The 19,928-nt window shown below is 42.0% G+C and overlaps 2 protein-coding genes and 1 long non-coding RNA gene across 6 annotated transcripts; 2 read left to right on the top strand and 1 right to left on the bottom strand.

The window, feature by feature from the left end:
* Positions 1 to 1,803: 1,803 nt before the first annotated feature.
* LOC110486556 (ras-related protein Rap-2a) lies at positions 1,804 to 4,021 on the top strand. The gene has a single exon (XM_021558256.3). The coding sequence runs from the start codon at positions 2,464 to 2,466 to the stop codon at positions 3,088 to 3,090; it is 627 nt and encodes a 208-aa protein (XP_021413931.1). The 5' UTR covers positions 1,804 to 2,463; the 3' UTR covers positions 3,091 to 4,021.
* Positions 4,022 to 5,880: 1,859 nt separating this feature from the next.
* Positions 5,881 to 9,895, top strand: LOC149978930 (uncharacterized). The gene is made up of 2 exons (XR_016486006.1): positions 5,881 to 5,959; positions 9,572 to 9,895. It is a non-coding gene; the product is annotated as an uncharacterized LOC149978930 (long non-coding RNA).
* On the bottom strand, positions 6,721 to 19,021 carry LOC110486555 (phosphoribosyl pyrophosphate synthase-associated protein 1). Of its 4 annotated transcripts, none has more exons than XM_021558253.3 (11): positions 18,472 to 19,020; positions 17,875 to 17,927; positions 15,662 to 15,728; positions 15,094 to 15,266; positions 13,503 to 13,618; positions 13,333 to 13,388; positions 13,082 to 13,227; positions 12,032 to 12,076; positions 9,973 to 10,043; positions 9,630 to 9,776; positions 6,721 to 8,961 (listed from the first exon to the last, which is right to left on the bottom strand). In XM_021558253.3, exons 1-11 carry the CDS (start codon positions 18,552 to 18,554, stop codon positions 8,803 to 8,805), a joined length of 1,116 nt encoding a protein of 371 aa, XP_021413928.1. In that variant the 5' UTR covers positions 18,555 to 19,020; the 3' UTR covers positions 6,721 to 8,802. The 4 variants fall into 4 exon arrangements, with proteins under 4 accessions (XP_021413928.1, XP_021413929.1, XP_021413930.1 ...); XM_021558254.3 differs by having other exon boundaries at positions 17,875 to 17,924; positions 18,472 to 18,843; XM_021558255.3 differs by lacking the exon at positions 12,032 to 12,076 and having other exon boundaries at positions 18,472 to 19,021.
* Between the last annotated feature and the right edge of the window lie 907 nt (positions 19,022 to 19,928).

The raw sequence follows: 19,928 nt of genomic DNA, 5'->3' as shown, positions 1-19,928 counted from the left end.
ATGAGTAATGAAAATATGTAAACATTATGCATGTAATATAGCAGGAGGATCCAGCCATGAAGACACACAGACAGACTCCTTAGCTGAGCTTTGAAGACAGAAGTCCTCCAGAAGAGAACTTTAGTGGAGAGGAAAGAGACTACAAAGCCAGCCAGTGAAGGAGGGAGGGCAATGGGAAAATAAAGCCCTCTCTGCACAACACACTCATTGTCATTCCATGCAAATTCTCAGTGTCTATGTGGCTTAACGAGAGCCTAAGTGGCCATGAGGGTGATTTGAGAGAAAGCCTCCTACAGCACGGCCAGTTGAGGGCGTAAGTAGTGGGACTCCCAGGTCCAGGCCAATCCATACACCAATCCATGGAATGCCCCCTATGATGAGCAATCCCACTGAGTGATGCAATACCCTCTCAATGTAAGGGGAACTGCAACTGTGACTCTGGTTTAACTGGGACACCGCAGGATGACAGAGACATAGAGATAAATTACATGCAAGACAAATTGCATAAAAATGCATTGGGATTTGACTAAGTCAAAGTCTGGATCCTTCAACAAGTTCTTATAAACAGTAATAGTGATTACACAGACGTTTCCAGGACAGAATCTCTTTTACAGCGCTGTTATAATATGCCATTTTCTCTGAGACAGTGACACAGTACCGGGATTTCCTCGAGTGGTGTGTTTCATTTGAGTCCACAACCTTTCGAAACGTGCTGACCGTTTGGGTCCGGCAGGTCACAGAATGATGAGCATCAAATAACTAACCGGGATCCTGTGGGAGGTGGAGGGCTGAGCTCGACTGACCACACAGACTGCTGGAGGTTTACAGGAAAAGCTAGAGAATGAGTAGAGCTGCTGTCCCTCTCCTTGTTCGGGCGGCGTTCGACGTCACCGGTCTTCTAGCCATCGCCGCTCCACTTTTCATTTTCTATTTGTTTTGTCTTGGTTTTCCGCACACCTGGTTCACATTCCTTCATCTGACTAAATGAATATTACCCTCTATTCCCCCCCATGTCTGTGTGTGGAATTGTTTGTTTGTTACGTGTGGTTCGCATCAGGCTGGTTTGCGCCGGGTATGTGTTTGACGCGTGTGTTTTGTTTATTGTACCGTGGGCATTATCGCTGTTTTCCTTGGGCATGAATAAAGTGCGCCTGTTATCACCCATCTCTGCACCTGACTTAACCTTCAACCAGTTGCGCACATCGTGACAGCTGCTTTATTTAAAAAAAACGGAGCTCCAGAAGGCTCTCTCTCACACTGAGCTGAGGAATGGAGAGCAGAAGGACACAGAAGCCTGATAACCTGGCTGTGGTAAAGAAGTAGCTGTATCCATAGATGTAGATATGGTACTAAAGAGTACATATGTGTGTCTATCAATAGCTCAAAGCACAGTATGTACTAAGGCAGAAGCCATACTCACAAAGATATTGCAATGTATCACACAATGCATCAAACATGCAAGCTCCCTTGTCAACACCTTTTGTAGGCATAAAAGCAAGTGAGCTTTTCATAAATTCATTCTGCCGTGCTCACTCAAGGTCCCAAGTGTTGTAAAAGATGAGTGATTAATTGCTGGTCCTTTATGATCAGCATGGCATACCAATAATGTCATATAAGAAATTAACATGCAATGTGTGTTATCTTAATTTGATCTCTTGTTGCAGAGAATGTGGAATGCAAACTTGTACTGTTTGAGGTTTAAAAAGGCTTACAAAAGTTTGTAATTTCCACTTAACAATTTCAAACTTGATTTGCCCTAACAAAAAATGCATCAACACCTACAAAAATGCCCATTAATTATAATCATTCACATTTCCTGTTGCTGCAGGATTTATTTTCCTACTGTGAGAAACAGGTCAAATTGAGATAATACATCTGTACATACATATTGCATAAAAGAACAGTCAACATACATTCTATAGTACACAAACACATAGGCTGATTTAACAATCCCACACACAGAGCAGACAATTTCTTTTTTGTGTGCAAAAGGTCTTATGAAAGTATACAATCGTGGGTATACAAAAATCATCTCACTGTGCAATGCATCCTACATACACCCGCTGGTTTGGGCTCACTCCTATCCATCACCTCCCTCCTTCGCAATCTGATTCTATGTCGTTTGCATGAGTCTTTCTGACTGGCTGCTTTGAATTCACTCAAAGAGACACTCCACTCTCCTGATTGGATGAGAGTAGGAGGGGGCATGGAATCTCTGATTGAAAAAGACCATAAATAGCGTGCACAGGCAACCAGACATACACAGATGCAACTGCCAGCTACTCTCAGTGATTTACTACTACAACCTACCACACTGTCCCTGTTCACTGAATAACTCCAGCAGCTTCTGCAGCAGAGTCCAACTTCTCCATCATCTCTAAAGGTTCAAGGAGAGTTATTTTGTAAAAATAGCAGAATTGGAAGAGAGAGAGCCAGTGTTAAAGTGTGTTAGAGGAAGTCATCATGTCTCTAGTAGTGAAGGAGAAGACTGAGGTGCGTCTGGTGTTCCTGGGGGCAGCTGGCGTGGGAAAGACAGCCCTGATCAGCCGCTTCCTCCAGGACACATTCGAACCCAAGCACCGGCGCACCGTGGAGGAACTGCACAGCAAGGAGTTTGACATCGGAGGGGCCAAGGTCACCATCCACATCATGGACACCAGCGGCAGCTACTCCTTCCCAGCCATGAGGAAGCTCTGCATTCAGAACAGCGACGCGTTCGCCCTTGTGTACGCCATCAATGACCCGGACTCCCTGGAGGCTGTCAAGAGCCTGCGAGACGAGATCCTGGCGGTCAAAGAAGACAAGTTCACACCCATCGTGGTGGTCGGCAACAAGACGGACCGGCATGGCGAGAGGACGGTGTCCAGCGAAGACGTGCTGTCCACTGTGGAGCTGGACTGGAACAACAGCTTCTTGGAGACGTCTGCCAAGGAGAACAACAACGTACTGGAGGTGTTCAGGGAGCTGCTGCAACAAGCCAACCTGCCCAGTCGGCTGAGCCCCGCACTGAGACGACGCAGGGAGACCTTCCCCAAAGACGGCAACAAACGTCCCCCCATGAACAAGACCAACAGCTGCCTCATTTCCTAAGGCAGAGGGGCTGGAGGGGTCTGACAGACAGACAAAGACAGACTGGGGACAGAGAGGCTGAAGGATGGGGACCCGAAGCTGGGTCAGTGTTACAGACAAACACAGTGGTGTTGAATGTGCTACTACTGCTGCTGCTATAGACCGTGCTGCTGAGTTGGAGTCTGACGGCTTCAATTCCCTGTAAGCCTCCTCATCTAACCATCCTAAGTATCTCCACCACAGCATTTCCACTGAAGTAGAGGAAAGGAACACTGACTGTTAAAGGGGAAGCGGAACTAATGACATGACACAGGTGCGGGACATTGATAAAGCTGAAACTAAATGAAAGAGGTGCAAGAACACAATGTCCTGAATGTGGTGGTGTCATTGTTAAAAATATACTGTGACAGTGCAAAAGTGGCAATGAGCTTACTTTGTCAAGTTTTCAATCTATGTCCTACTATGTTACTGTTGTGTTTGCCTTTTGTAAGTGTTGACGGTGTTCACTTGCAATAACTGTGACGATAGACAGTTGTGGCTAATTGGGAAAAGGCTGAATTTGGACAACGTGTCATGAGAGCTTTTTTTATTCATCAAGTGAAGTTTCTTTGCGACAAATCTTTATTTTGCTTGTCATGGCAACAAATCATAGTATGTTCTGAGTCAACTCTGGTTGCGTTCCTCATTCTATAATACCAATTTGTTGTTTGGCAATATTCATATGCACTTAGGAGTTATTTTGCACAGATATCATTATTTATTAAAAAACGTACAAAATGTGTTCAAATATAAATTACATAGTGTATTGTTTTTCTATGAAAATTTGAAGTACATGTTGATGATTAAATCATGTTTATTCACCAAAACAGTATAACAAATACGTTATGGCTTTATTACTTGTTGTATATATATTGTCTATTCATGATAAATAAAATATTATTATATATCAAAGTATTAGTCATGGTCATTTTCGGTGGACTCATTTTGGCTCGTGCTTACTGGAAAAGAAAGTGCAATAAACTAATGGCCAAGTAATAACACATCTGGTATGAGGTGTGACAAGGACTTATTTATCATGCAAACATCAAATCTCTTTACCCAAGTCAAAACTCAACAAGCCAGAGACTGTATAACAGACTAGCCAGAGATGATATTTAGAACTTACAAAGCAATACCCCCAAAAATCTGTCCATTTCCAGTATGATTGCAGCAGAGACCTGGCCAAACTCTGGAATAAATAAAAAGAACACAAACAAGCATACAATCAACAAGACACACATGTGGTTATGTTGACAAAATCAGCTTCAGTACCAGGGGTGTAGAATCATCCCAAAACATCATACCAGTATCACAAATCCACTTCCTCAAAAATCATCAACAAGTATCCTATCTCTTCAAGCATCTTCACCATCCTACCCATGCTAGATTACAGAGACGCAATTTGTAGATCGGCAGGAAATGGTGAAATCGAGAGGCTAGATGTTCTTTACCATTCGGCTATGAGATTTGCCACCAATGCTCCTTATAGGACACATCACCACACTCTATACTCCTCTGTAAACTGGTCATCTCTGTATACCAGTCACAAGACCCATTGGTTGATGCTTATTTATAAAAACCCCTATCTGAAATATCTACTGCAGCCCTCATCCTCCACATACAACACCAGTTCTGCCAGTTACATTCTGTTAAAGGTCCCCAAAGCACACACATCCCTGGGTCGCTCCTCTTTTCAGTTCGCTGCAGCTAGTGACTGGAACGAGCTGCAAAAATCACTCAAACTGGACTGTTTTATCTCCATCTCTTCATTCAAAGACTCAATCATGGACACTCTTACTGATAGTTGTGGCTGCTTTGTGTGATGTATTGTTTCTACCTTCTTGCTCCTTGTGCTGTTGTCTGTGTCCAATAATGTTTGTACCATGTTTTGTGCTGCTGCCATGTTGTGTTGCTACCATGTTGTTGTCGTCATGTTGTGTTGCTACCATGCTATGTTGTCTTAGGACTCTCTTTATGTAGTGTCTCTTGTCGTGATGTGTGTTTGGTCCTATATTATATTTTTTACCCCAGCCCCTGTCCCCGCAGGAGGCCTTTTGCCTTTTGGTAGGCCCTAACTGACATGCCTAGCTAAATAAAATGTTAAAATGTTACAGTAAGTTGTCTCACATTACCCTCTAGTGGTAGGCCTATATGTTTTTGACATTGCTTGTCTGTCACACAACGCACCTTGAAATCTATGGGGAAACCTGTTAGTTAATACAAAACCTGGCCAGAGCAGAAATAAAATACTAGGGAACCTCTCACTGTGCCAGACAAAAGACCATTGTTTGTGCTGCTCGGCAGGATGTCAACTTGTTCCTCCAATGCCCAGATCATTGACATGGCTAGTAACAGAAACCATTATGCAGGGAATCATGCCTAGGTTCCATATGAAAAGAGTGTGAAATTCTCATATAAGGATCTACTTTCCTGATCAATGCATCGTTAACCTGACACTGCCACAAATAATGTCAGTTATATAATAGACATTTCAGATTTAGCATATGACTTCCTGTAGCGATCTATATCAACAATTACCTGCAGATAATGTTTCCATAGTAACAATCAGAATCCAGTATAAGCGTACTTAATGAAAGTTAAGACTGTAACAACTGTGCGCTAGTGATAATTCTAATATATAGTACTGTGCACACACATGCACACAGAAATATGTTTCCCCTTTCCAGCCACACACAGAGACATGGTGCATTGTTTCCCTCTGCCCAGACGAGGAAGTGACCTATGATCTGTGACACTCTAGTTCCTCTTTGGGTCCTGTTTAAACACACAGCTGTCAATGCACCAGCTGGTTCACACTCACCACCGCGCACCGACAGAGACCCACACTCAGGTGCGTACCACTCTCTCCGGGGTTGGAAGGGCTTCCGTTTACCATCTTTCAAAACTTAAAGAAGAATGTACAATTTATGTTATAGGCGATGGTCTAACTTACAGCTCCTAAATATTATGCATGCAAATTATTTTCTGTGATCCATAAGGCCAACATCAGAAGTCAGCACTTCTAGTTAAAATATATTATGTTACTAGTCTATAATGTCTTTATCATACCTTTTTACAGTTCTTAGGAGTGGTGGTGAAGAATTTTAGCATGTGCATCCTTACCAATGCCTCCACTGCAAGGGATAAGAGTTTTCTAGTCCGTCTCTGCCCCTCGACTTGGTCAAAGCTCCTCAGTGATGAGTAGAAACCTGAGAAGTTTGGAACAAGTAAAGGGTCCCTGACTTCATCTGAAGAAGTTGTCTCACTGTACTGTCCACTCACTGCATTAGGTAGCTATACTACAACAACACAAACCAGAAGTAATGTTCTCTGATCAAAGCGTAGATAAAACTCAATGGTATTTTCCCCTGATCAAGTATAACAACTGACAATATTGGGATTGTACGATGGTCAAATAATTGTGTAATTATAAATCAATAGTTCTGGGATCTGATGAAGGTTGACCTGAATAATGTGAATGGTTCATTTTAACAGAAGAGTAAATTGATTGTTAAGACTAGAGATACTAGAATTCTCCAGAATAAAATGTAACTGGTTACATTATTAAACACATAACAATTTTGTTCACCAATAAAAAGTCTGGCAAAAACAAACGAAGCCGAAAGGTTTATTTTAACTTACAAAAAATTGGATGCAGACACCAATTATTCGATTAAATCATAAACTCACAAATAGGCCACATCAAGATCAGACAATGAGAGTGAAGTAACAAATCAATGTGCTATCGGAAGACATGGATATGAGTTGGCATAGCAACAGCTATTTCTCTCCAAGAAGGACCTTTCCTCATGTCTGTACCACACACAGGTATAGTTAACGGTTTACAATTAGCACATCCTACAGGATAACAAAGGAACGAATGTCAACAACAAAAGTAACAAAGAATGGTAAAGAGAAAGTTCTGCGGAACGGAATGCAACACATTTACATTTGCAGACTTTGCTGTACCAGAGACATAGGCACAAGCATTAAGAGCGCTTTTTCTTCACATACATTATGCGTTTGCCTCAGAAACATATCTCCCTGAGCTTAAAGCTCCAACAGAGGGTTCAGACACGACTTCCCTTGAACATCAGTTTGACTATTAGTCCACATCTTTTCATAGGGGACACTAAATGGCATCCATCATGACAGATCTCAGTCCTCCTGATCAGCAAGTTGACACCACAATTTCATACATCACGGTAAAGGGTCACGATTACAATTTCTATATTCAAAACCATGACCTCAGCATGGACACATAATGCATATATTGTCAGTCATTCTGAATGCCGATGAGAAGCAACAAGACTATATAGGAAAGTCTACTACAAAGTCAGGATGTCATATCCCCCTTTAATATAAAAGGTTATATCCATTCAGATATTCAGCTGATGTTATAGTTTGCCCAACGATCTGTGTCAATCATGACATTTGTTAGTTACACAGAGAACAGTTGACTGACTGGACCAATACAGTAACAATGACTAGGACAGTGTTTGGGATTCAAACATGGTGGGTCAAAAGTTCCTAATCTGTGGCCTAATGTGTGGTGGTAGACAATACATGTGGTCTTATTAGATGTATTTGGTGAGTCAGCCTGAATTCACGAGGCTTAGGTGTCACACACAACTGGTTGGGAGCTGCTGTACTAGGGTTCCTTTAGCTTTGTTCTCAGTAGGTTTTGCATTAACACACATGCATCTAAATGCAAAGCAGTCACAGTGCTCGGTAGGCCTGGAGGGTCAGGGGTGTGGGGGGAAATGATTCAAGCAATAAGTGATGTTATTGGGGAGATACTTAAAAAGAGTGAAATAGGGTCAACCTCCTTCATAACGGAGAACTGAAGAAAAAGCCATCATTAGATATGTTGACAGTGGCTAAACCAGGGGTGAGCAATCATTTTGGCTCAAGGGCCACATCGGGATTTCAACATTTATCACAAGGCGGCACAGATTTTTCCCAAAAGCAATTTTGGAAAAAAAGGAAAAAGGGCAGTTGTTTGAAAAAAATACCGGCCCATTATAATATCTACATACTTTCTATCTAGCTTCAAACGCTCAAGAGTGGCCTGGAGTTTTTTTGACCCAAAATAATTTCTCCCCCCCCCAAAAAAATACATATATATTTTTTCCCACCCCTGGGCTAGACAAGGAAAGCTAGTTTTCATCGTAACACTCACCCTACACCTTTTACTCAGGTGGGAAAAACAGTGAACAGTGAACCAACAAAATAACAAATCCCTTCATATCTTGAAGCATGGAGGAATTAAAAAAGACATGAAACTACCATGGAGGTGAGGTACAGTAATTCATGCATTGCTGGTTTGCCAGACCTTAGCATAGTAAGGCAAAAAAAACACAAAAGACCTGACAACAAATACGCACGTTAAATCAACCTTTTAGTATTGCTTAACTTTTTGTTTCTTTTATCACTTTTATTGAGCAACTCCATGTTATGTTTCGGGCACTAAAAGCTGATGAAAATACATTTTATTGGTTTGTAAGAGGGGATATGATGACGGTACTCCCCCTCGTCCTAGTCATCAGAACTAGGCTGTGTGTGAAGGTGCAGACAACAGGGACAGTATGCACTTCTTGCACTGTGGAGAGAGGAGGGGACCATAGCATGTATACCACCAGCCTTCCTCCGAACACCTCACCTCCAGCACAGACTCAACCATATGTCTCTGGCCTAGTCGTCCACCGTGATGTTGCGGAATAGGTAGGCCATGGACTCCCCATTGTGGATGCGTCGGATGGCCTCGGCCAGGATCATACTGACGTCCACTGTCTTGATCTTGGGACACTGGAGCTTCTGTACCTCATGAGGGACGGTGTTAGTCACCACCACCTGGGGGGCAGACAGACAGGGAACAGAGGAGGAAATACCATAATGAAGGTTGGCCGTGTGCAGGAGATCACCTGCTGGGTGTCCACGAACAGTGTTGATATTACATGTAGAATCGCTTGGCGATAGGACGGCCGGGCCACCCGCTGCTTTCAACCGTTCGTCGGCGTGGTATATTTTGTCTCATTCCCAGACTGAACTGTGCCTGACTACCGTATCTTATAACAGCCTTTATACAGGCGATGAAACATCCTACGAATCAAGTTGCAATATCATGCACACAGGTGGTACATAGAAAGTGTTGGCACTGCCTTTCTGTTGTAAAGTGATTGAAAAGCTTTTAGGATGAGGAACTGAGCACTTCCCCATTCAAGATGTAGTGATAAATTCAGAACACAGGGCTGCTGTTACAGATGTAGGATCTTAATTTGATCACCTTGTTGCAGGAAATGTAATGCAGGAAATCTAAAACTTGTAGTGTATTTGAAGTTTAAAAAGGTTTCTGAAGTTTGTCATTTCCACTTGATTTTCCCTCATGAAACATGTATCAACCCCTACAAAAACATCTATTAATTACAATCCACATAATAATTCACATTTCCTGCTGCTGCAGGATTATTTTCCTGCTGTAGCAGACTGTCTGAAATGAAGATCCTACATCAGTATCTCACCTCGTCGATGGCGGACTCCTCAATAAGACGGGGGGCATCGGCAGACAGCAGCCCATGTGTAGCCATGATGTAGATCTTATAAGCTCCTCTCTCCTTCAGAATCTCAGCTGCCGCCACAAAGTCCTCCACGTCGTCGATGATGTCATCCTGGGAAAGAACGGCAACCACGGGATTGGAAATGATGTGCGCCTGTAGTTCCTTCATACATAATCTAAGGCTGTCATATTCTGTTATTAAATACAATGTGGCAAAATGTTGCAAATTCAGTTCAAGTGGCTCATTATAGCACAGGCCTTCCAGGACAAAACCACAAATGGCCCAAACAAATGGGCACATTTCTTACAACAATGATGGCGATTCTTCCACCGACATCTCCTACAACAGTGATCGGGGGCTTCTCCTTGGCCATCATTACTGAAAAGGAAGAATGAACTGGTCACTGCTAGTCATCGCATACAGTATCCATAGGCATAAACAGTAAAACTAGTGAGGATACATCTCAGAGTAGATTGGGTAAAATGGGTTCAAAAGTATGAGCTTTCCACAATTACAAAGTCCAATTTCAATCACTGGTATGATGATGTATTCTTCAATTAATAGTTGATGTTCCATGCAATTCCCCCCCCCCTTCTGGGTAACTGACTAACATTCTCACTTCAAAATTAAATGTAATTGGGAAATTAGATAAATTATGTCAATTGTCCAAATTATACCCTTATAGATTTAAATGGAATGCCAAACTCATTCCAGCACAAGGATAATCAAAATGACAGGCTTTTTGCCCAGCATACCCAATCAGACGCTGATATTACATTTCCTCCACAACACAGTCTGCTCAGAGCTCAGTGCAGACATTTGGCAACAGTTTGCATATAGCAATATGCACAACCTAATCTTGTCGTTAATCCATCAAAAACGATAGAGGCAGACAAGCACTGATGAGGTAATCACACGCTTACTAATGTTCCAGGTTTGTCTTATTGAACACCACTGTTGTCAGTCAATGGGGGAAGCGCACAATCAGCGGATGGACAATCAGCCAGCCAGAGTGGGGAAGCTGATTGTGGGGGTGGAAGCTAGAGATGAGTAGGGAACACAGGTTCATGCCAGGAACACATTCCTTCCTGGAACACATGCCTTCCTTACAGGGGACCACACACAAGCAATAATAAGCACTGGAACATTTCAGCTTTTCAAAATGCATCAATATCACCACTAGGTCTTAAAACCTTCTGTAGTCTTAAAGAGGTACAACCTAGAATGATTTCAGGTAGAATATAGAAATTAATCAAAATGATCTAGTAAAAACTATAGTTAGGCCTACACATATGTTAGAGATAAACTTGTCTTGGATATATGTGAGGCAAGAGTTGAAAAGCCTGAAGATCTCAGCAATCCTCTCAATGAAGCTAGAAGCCAGCATTGCTGGGCTAAGGAATACATATGCTATAATACAACTAATATGTGATAGTCATGGTCTGAGGTTATAAGCAGGTCATATTCACACCCAAACCAGTAGATGTGTTGTTATTGACATGTAGGGTCCACGTTTAGGATTTATAGTTATTTAAATGTGGGAAGGCCCAAGGTGTGTGACACAGCAGCCCACTGGTTTGTATGGGCAGCAGGGAAGAAGGTGAACACAACATAACCCTGACCTGACCTACTGTGGTGTACTGTACTGTGTGTTCAGCAGCACACACAAGAACAACATGTTGCCACCCACCCAAAAATCTGGATCTTTGCTTTAGATTCTGAAAAAAAGGATTATCTTGTTTCCTCTTCCTATCATGATGTATTAGGCCCACATATCAACGGCATGCTTAATTAGTATTCAAAACATGCATTTCTGAAGGCCAGGTGTTAATCAGACTCCTTCGGGCGAGGCTTCAATAGGGAAGCATGATGTGTTGATTGGCAAGATGAGTCCGGATGAAAATAAAAACATGAATCTGGGAGAAATGGTTCCATTTGTCAGATGATTGAAGAGAGTCTCACAAAGCAACTAACGGAGGGCTTTCAGCCCATCTTGCAGAACAGTCTGAAGTCTCTGCCTCTGACACCGGCACACTGCTGGAGACCTGACTGTGGATCAAGGAAGACATTGATCCATTCCTGATGAGGATCTCATCTACAGTATGCAGTGAGGGTACATAGGCGTCAGTACACCCACTATGGATCTGTAGCGCTGGACCACATCAACTAACTGACCCAGATCATTTGTAATTGGTCCATTGATTGTCTTTGTTATGCTTTCCTCAATCACAACAGAGGACCTTGCACTTAAGACTGTTTGTTGGCAAGATGATTCGAAAACCCTTGATCACTACATGCACGCATTTAGGAACCATTTGGAGAGGATCCATTTGGTGGTCAAAAGGGAATTAAGTTTACGGTCGTACTTGGGAGCTCTATGCCTGGGAACGGAGCTTGTTGTTTGCTGCCAGCTATTATCAACAAATAAACACCACGTTAACACACATCCACAGAGACTGGACATAACAGACTACGAAGACATGAAGCCAGGACTGGGAAAATCCTCTTACATGAAGCAAAATCTTTAAAGCTAACCCGTGAAGAATCCAAAACCATTCCACTAAACTTATTCATTCAAGAAATGTGTAGGACAGTTTGCAACTGACCCAGGCTTACAATAAGAGGATTTTTTAAGTCAAGGATAATAAATTAAGTAAATAATACAAATATTATTACAAACACTAAAGCTGAAGGGGGACACAGCCAGTTGGCATAATAAATACTCTGGAGTCATTTGCCAATGACACAAAGCCCAGACAGAAAGTCTGACCATGTTGTCAGACCCGACTGTTTTAACAGCCTTACCGCGAATGTACTGAGAAAATGAGACATATCCAATATCAAGTTAGTGTCATTCTCTCAAAATGAAAAACTAAATGTATGTTCTCTTATTCAAAATGTCATTTTTAAACATGCAAACCATTCTAAAACGATTTGGTATGAATGCCTTTACATTTTAGGGAGGCTACGGTCGCAACATTAGTAGAGGCAGTGTATGTGTGGAATTAGAACGTGCAGTAAATAGGCTACACAATTCAAGATCCTTAAAAAATTATGTCAGGTGTTAAAATGGTTATAGCAGAATCGTCACTTATGAAGCGGTTAGTGCTGACATTAAATCCATATGATGAGGATTTTGCCATGGATATTTTGGGGGTTTGAAATAATTATTCAAATAATTCAGAGACTTGAACATTTCACACTACACTTAACATATTTTTGGATGCAACCATTGACGAGTACAGGCATCTATGCATCCATCTATATCTTACAGACACAGCCTGACCAACACTAAAGAATTGGGGAAGCTACAGACAAAGATACAGTTTCAATTTGATCTGATGGCAGACTGACTACAACTACACCTGGCTAGTTACCAAGCTATAAGCTATATAGGGCTTCTAGAGAGGTCTTACAAGGCAACTCCAGCCCAGGGTGTCCTGAGGTGTTACGGACACAGGGGGGAGAGTGTCGTCCGTCAGCCATGTCAGACTCTGAACACTGAGCCTCGCCATGCATCACTGCCAGGCCCAAACGCAGTCGCTCTGCATAGGACTGAGCTCTGAAAGACAACAGCAAGAAAACACCGGAGAAATGCAGACACCCTTTTACATTATGTACATTAGATGATCACACTCCAGGCCTCCATAACTAAATAATATGTTACCTCTTAGCAGCAGACGGTGACTTTGCAACAATAATGGCGTTTCTGTAATCTGGGACCTGAAGGGAAGTGAGAGGAGCCCACATTTGACATTGAATAGGCTGCTGTGTGTAGTTTACTATCTTACAACTTTACTACCAGGCATGGCACATGAGCTACAGTGAGATGGTTACCTCCTCCTGGATGTACTGAAGCAGGAAGGGGGAGGCACGCAGGTTGTCCACTGGAAAACTGAAGAAGCCCTGAATCTCCTTCTGATGTAAGTCCATGGTGATGATGTGAGTTAAACCTGGAAGGAGAAAGAGAGAGGATGAGAAAAGAGACTGAAGAAACAGCAGACTGCTTTTAAGAGAGGGTGCAGAATGAGAAATCAGCCACAGAGGCAAGTTTAAAGGGAAATGTAAAACATTTTCCACTTCAAATTCTTCTCCAGCACAACCCCAACATCAACACATCAACGCACGTTTCTGTTTTGTAATAAAAAAGATAGGTGGATAAGTGCTTCCAATGACATCATCAACCAATTAGTAGACAATTAGAAGTCATTCCCTACTCATTATTGGTTAAAATCACGTGATGCACACCACTGACGTCATTGGAAACACTTATCTTCCTCTATATTTTTTTCCACAAAACAAAAAAATGTGCCATTTTCACATATGTTGATGTTGGGGTGGGGCTGAAGATTACAAATATGAAGTTGAAAAATGTATACATTTTCCTTTAACACAGATGGTCAAGGGCAATGTAAACAGTAAACTGTTAACACTTGCAAACAGGCTGTAATTCCTCGGCGTACACATCACAGACAAACTGAATTGGTCCACCCACACAGACAGAATCGTGAAGAAGGCGCAGCAGCGCCTCTTCAACCTCAGGAGGCTGAAGAAATTCGGCTTGTCACCAAAAGCACTCACAAACTTATACAGATGCACAATCGAGAGCATCATGTCGGGCTGTATCACCCACCGCCTGGTACGGCAACTGCTCCGCCCACAACCGTAAGGCTCTCCAGAGGGTAGTGAGGTCTACACAACGCATCACCGGGGGAAAACTACCTGCCCTCCAGGACACCTACACCACCCGATGTCACAGGAAGGCCATAAAGATCATCAAGGACAACAACCACCCGAGCCACTGCCTGTTCACCCCGCTATCATCCAGAAGGCGAGGTCAGTACAGGTGCATCAAATCTGGGACCGAGAGACTGAAAAACAGATTCTACCTCAAGGCCTTCAGACTGTTAAACAGCCATCACTAACATTGAGTGGCTGCTGCCAACACACTGACTCAACTCCAGCCACTTTAATAATGGGAATTGATGGGAAATGTAAAATATATCACTAGCCACTTTAAACAATGCTACCTAATATAATGTTTACATACCCTACATTATTCATCTCATATGTATATACTGTACTCTATTATCTACTGCATCTTTATGTAATACATGTATCACTAGCCACTTTAACTACGCCACTTTGTTTACATACTCATCTCATATGTATATACTGCACTCAATACCATCTACTGTATCTTGCCTATGCCGCTCTGTACCATCACTCATTCATATATCTTTATGTACATATTCTTTATCCCTTTACACTTGTGTCTATAAGGTAGTAGTTTTGGAATTGTTAGCTAGATTACTTGTTGGTTATTACTGCATTGTCGGAACTAGAAGCACAAGCATTTCGCTACACTCGCATTAACATCTGCTAACCATGTGTATGTGACAAATAATATTTGATTTGATTTAATTACCTGCTTTGGCTAGCATGGAAGCCAGCAGCTTGCACACTATGGAACCCCTTTTTCTCATCTTACACTGCTTGCTGTAGGGGAAATAGGGAATGACCCCAATTATGTTCTTTGCACAGGAGGTCTTAAGGGCGTAGGCCATGACCAGCAGCTCCATGATGGCCGTGTTGACATCTCTGGTTAAAACAAGGTTAAAACAAGGGAAAAGTGTCAATAACAAATAATGGTCACATTTATGGTGTGGTCAGTGCAAACAGAGGGCAACAGCATATGCTCAGTACAGCTTGTGCACGCCAAGTCAGATGACAGATAAGAGGATGGCTATTAATAACACTGGTAGCTATTCATATTATGGTAGATGAGCTTGTGCCTGATTTATAGTGTGTCAATCAAACAGGTTTGAATATGGGTAATGCAACCTAACACGTGATATGACTTTGTGAATACCCCTCCTACAACATAGATTGATATGCATAGTCCTAAAGGCTGCACCACATTACACACAGTATAGGTGTGTGTGTGTGTCCTAGAACAGAAGTGTGGAGGAGATGACATATTTCAGTCTACTCACCTGGGTATGGTCTGGATGATGAAGATAGTTTGGCCGCGAACAGATTCCTTCACGTCTACTCTGGTCTCTATCAAGGGTCACGTAAAGTTGAATCAACAGCAAGTGTGGGTAAAATGCTAACTTTACACTTACAGCTCCCCAAATGTGCCTAGACTTGTTTATGTCAACTAGGACATAACACTCAGTTCAGGCATAATTATCAAGCCATTGTAAATACTCATCTGTAACATGTCATGTTTTCCAAAATAGAAAAATGCTTTGTATCAGGCCAAACAAATAAGTTGTCCTTTGTATTAGCAGAGTAGGCAGAGTGACTGGGTTTCAACTAGGAGTTGGAACTGATTCAGGGAACAGAACCAATGTTTTTTTTTGAGGAACAGAATCGGGAACGAACGTGATCTATACTGTTCCGGAACAGAAGAGTTATTTTAAAAGTATGGGAACCGGTTAATAACATAATTTTATGTTCCAGGTATTTTTTTCCAGTCCCACAAAAAAATGCAACGAAGTGCCTATGCAAATCCCTTCCTCTCTCGCTCTCAATTTCAGTACCATCTCGCACCCTACACTGTCCAATCCATGCCCCCTACACTGTCCAACCCATGTAAATAGCTATCCACACTAATTGGTGGTGATTTAATTTCAAACTAAATGTTTAAAAAACATCTTCAATTTCAGAGGTTTAAAAAGGAACAGAAAGGAATGATATAAACTGTTTTTGTGGGTTAGAAACGGTTCACAAATTAATTTTGCTGTTGGAACAGTGCAACAGAACGAAAAATAAAATTGATGGTTCTGTACATTTCCCTCCCCCCCATCTACACACAATATCCCGTAATGACAAAGTTTAAAAAAGTTTACAAATTTGTGCAAATTTATTACAAATAAAAAACTGAAATATCACATTTACATAAGTATTGAGACCCTTTACTGAGTAATTTATTGAAGCACCTTTGGCAGCAATTACAGCCCTGAGTCTTCTTGGGTACGACGCTACAAGCATGGCACACCTGTATTTGGGCAGTTTCTCCCATTCTTCTCTGCAGATCCTCTCAAGCTCTGTCAGGTTGGATGGGGAACATTGCTACACAGCTACTTTCAGGTCTCTCCAGAGATGTTTGATCAGGTTCAAGTCCAGGCTCTGGCTGGGCCACTCAAGGACACTTGTCCCGAAGCCCCTCCTGCGTTGTATTGGCTTTGTGATATGGGTCGTTGTTCTGTTGGAAGGTGAACCTTCACCCCTGTGGTTCCAGGTTTCCTCCAGACGTGACGCTTGGAATACAGGCCAAAGAGTTCAAACTTGGTTTCATCAGACCAGAGAATCGTGTTTCTCATGGTTTGAGAGTCTTTAGGTACCTTTCAGCAAACTCCAAGCAGGCTGTCATGTGCCTTTTACTGAGTGGCTTCCGTCTGGCCACTCTACCATAAAGGCCTGATTGGTGGAGTGCTGCAGAGATGGTTGTCCTTCTGGAAGGTTCTCCCATCTCCACAGAGGAACTCTGGTATTCTGTCAGAGTGACCATCGGGTTCTTGGTCACCTCCCTGACCAAGGCCCTTCAACCCGATTGCTCAGTTTGGCTGGGTGGCCAGCTCTATGTAAAGTCTTAGTGGTTCCAAACTTCTTCCATTTAAGAATGATGGAGGCCACTGTGTTCTTGGGGACCTTCAATGCTGCAGAAATGTTTTGGTACCCTTCCCCAGATCTGTACCTCGACACAATCCTGTCTCGGAGCTATACGACAATTCCTTCGACCTAATGGCTTGGTTTTTGCTCTGACATACACTGTCAACTGTGGGACCTTTTATAGACAGGTGTATGCCATTCCATGTCTAATCAACTGAATTTACTACAGGTGGACTCCCATCAAGTTTTAGAAACATTTGAGTCTCATAGCAAAGGGTCTGAATACTTATGTAAATAAGTGATTTCATTTTCAAAATTGTAATAGTTACAAACATTTCTAAAAACCTTTTTTTGCTTTGTCATTATGGGATATTGTGTGAAGATTGATGAGTTTGTTTTAAAAAATATATATATTTTAGAATATTGGCTGTAACGTAACAAAGTGAAGGGGTATGAATACTTTCCGAATGCACAGTATACCAGTGGAGGCTGCTGAGAGGAGGATGGCTCATGTTATTATTCCAATTATTATGAGCTGTCCTCCCCTCAGCAGCCTCCCCTGTTATATACATAATTAGTTTCAACTCACCTCTATTAGACTCTTGATAGACCACCGACTTGCCCAATTCAACTCCTAGTCTTCTGAAAAAACACACCAGACAAGAGGTATGACACTGTGATGTGTCTTATTCAGACAGGACAGAGGCCCTGCATGGAAACTGATCCCACTCTGACTAAGCCTGCTGTACCTCTATCATTTAAAACCCAAGCAAGCAAGCAACATGTTACATTGTAATTCAGAGACAGTGGGCCCACTACCTTGCATATCTAGACATGGGAAGAGTTCATCTAGATCACAGGCACTCGCTCCCTGTTTCAATGTCACTAACGTTAATAAGAGACAGTTCCCAGTTTCACACAGCCGAGACGCCCACCATTGTCTCACATTAAATCAGTTCCCTTAAGCCTCTGAATGTCATTGTCAACATCTAGCAAATGACCAACTCATAAACCCAATCGATTAATGACAGTAAGCAAGACCCTTGGCTAAATTCAAATGACTTCATCTGTGGCCATGCACCTGCAAACACCAGCATACACATTTTTGCGAGCTAGCTAGCAACATTATCTGGTTATCTATCTATCATAACACATACATTTAGCTAGAACAATAAAATATACATACTCGGTTATCTTCTTGGCTAGTTCTGTACATGCTGCAGTAGAATTGGCAGAGAAGACCCGATAACCACTTTTTGCGACATTCATTCTGGCAGCTGGTTAGCTAGCTAGCACCTGTGTAAACCGCTAGCTAACGTTACCACACTTGCAGCTTGCTAGCAAGCTAAGCTAACTGTTAGGTAGTCATACGAAGAAAGATACAAAAACGTGCGACGTTGATGTTAAAATGCACTTTGTTATTTTTAGACCTTATTAAATCCAGTATAAATATAATCTCCCAAAATAGTTATGCTCGTTGAGTGAAACCTCTTTAGGTTGTTGTCTGTCTGACTGTCTGTCTGGCTGGCTGTGCAAGAGATGAACAACACCAACAACTAAAAATCATCCTGAACCGAATCAAAATACCAATCTGGGGAAAGTATTTTTTATTTATTTGACAGACCTGCCGCCTGTTATTAGTTGAGTTAGTGATGTTATGTATTTTTAGTTGGAAACGGGAGTGTTTTTTAATAAATTAGTTATATAGATTCCTGCACTGGGAGTCAAGTAGCCCAAAGGCCGGCAGACAGCGATATTGAGTCGTTTCATTTCACCGTCCATCTTATTCTATTTTATTTAACCAGGCAAGTCAGTTAAGAACAGAGTATTATTTAGAATGATGGCCCACCCCAGCCAAACCCAGATGACACTGGGCCAATTGTGCAGGGCCAATTGTGCACCACCCTATGGGACTCCCAATCACAGCCAGATGTGATACAGCCTGGATTTGAACCAGGGAATGTAGTAGGATTTGAACCATGTAGGAGTGACACCTCTTGCACTGACATGCAGCCCTTAGACTGCGCCACTGGGCTGGCTTTATGAGATGTGAATGAGAGGCTTGTAAGAATCATGACTCTTTGTAGTTTTTAGTTCATCATTTGCTGGTCCTGGTCCTGCGTGCTCTGGGCATTACTTACTCAAATGAACAAAATTAGTCCAAATTTGGGCCATCTGACTGAATGAGTCGAAAAGATCAGTCAGGAGCTTGCGGAGATTTATAGTCTTGCATGATGTCTACTTTGATGCTAATTAGCTTTTTCTATTATATGAGAATAAATAGAGGCGAATATGTTGATAAAACTCAGAGAGAGATTTACATGGTTATCAAAACATCATGCCAATGTAAGCCTACACGAAACACAGCCCTTATTTTAAGTGTTTCTAAAATACCCTATGGGAAAAACGTATAGTGTACAAATGATTGGAACCATTTCCCTGTTGGATCACTACGTTCTATTTGTATTATGACAACTCCACTGTGGGGCTCTATTAGGTTAGCGGTGAAAAAACACAGACTGCTGCAACCTGATTGTCTGAACGCGATACACAACATCTGGGATTAACATTTAGTCACTCTAGCAGGGCGGTGGAAAATGTTTTTTTTTTACAAGGAAAGTACACATATTTTCCCAAATGTTT

Source organism: Oncorhynchus mykiss, chromosome 13 (genome assembly GCF_057628025.1).
Source record: "Oncorhynchus mykiss isolate SJ-2025 chromosome 13, ASM5762802v1, whole genome shotgun sequence".
In the NCBI taxonomy this organism is placed as follows: Eukaryota; Metazoa; Chordata; class Actinopteri; order Salmoniformes; family Salmonidae; genus Oncorhynchus; species Oncorhynchus mykiss.
This window is presented reverse-complemented; position numbering and strand designations above follow the sequence as displayed.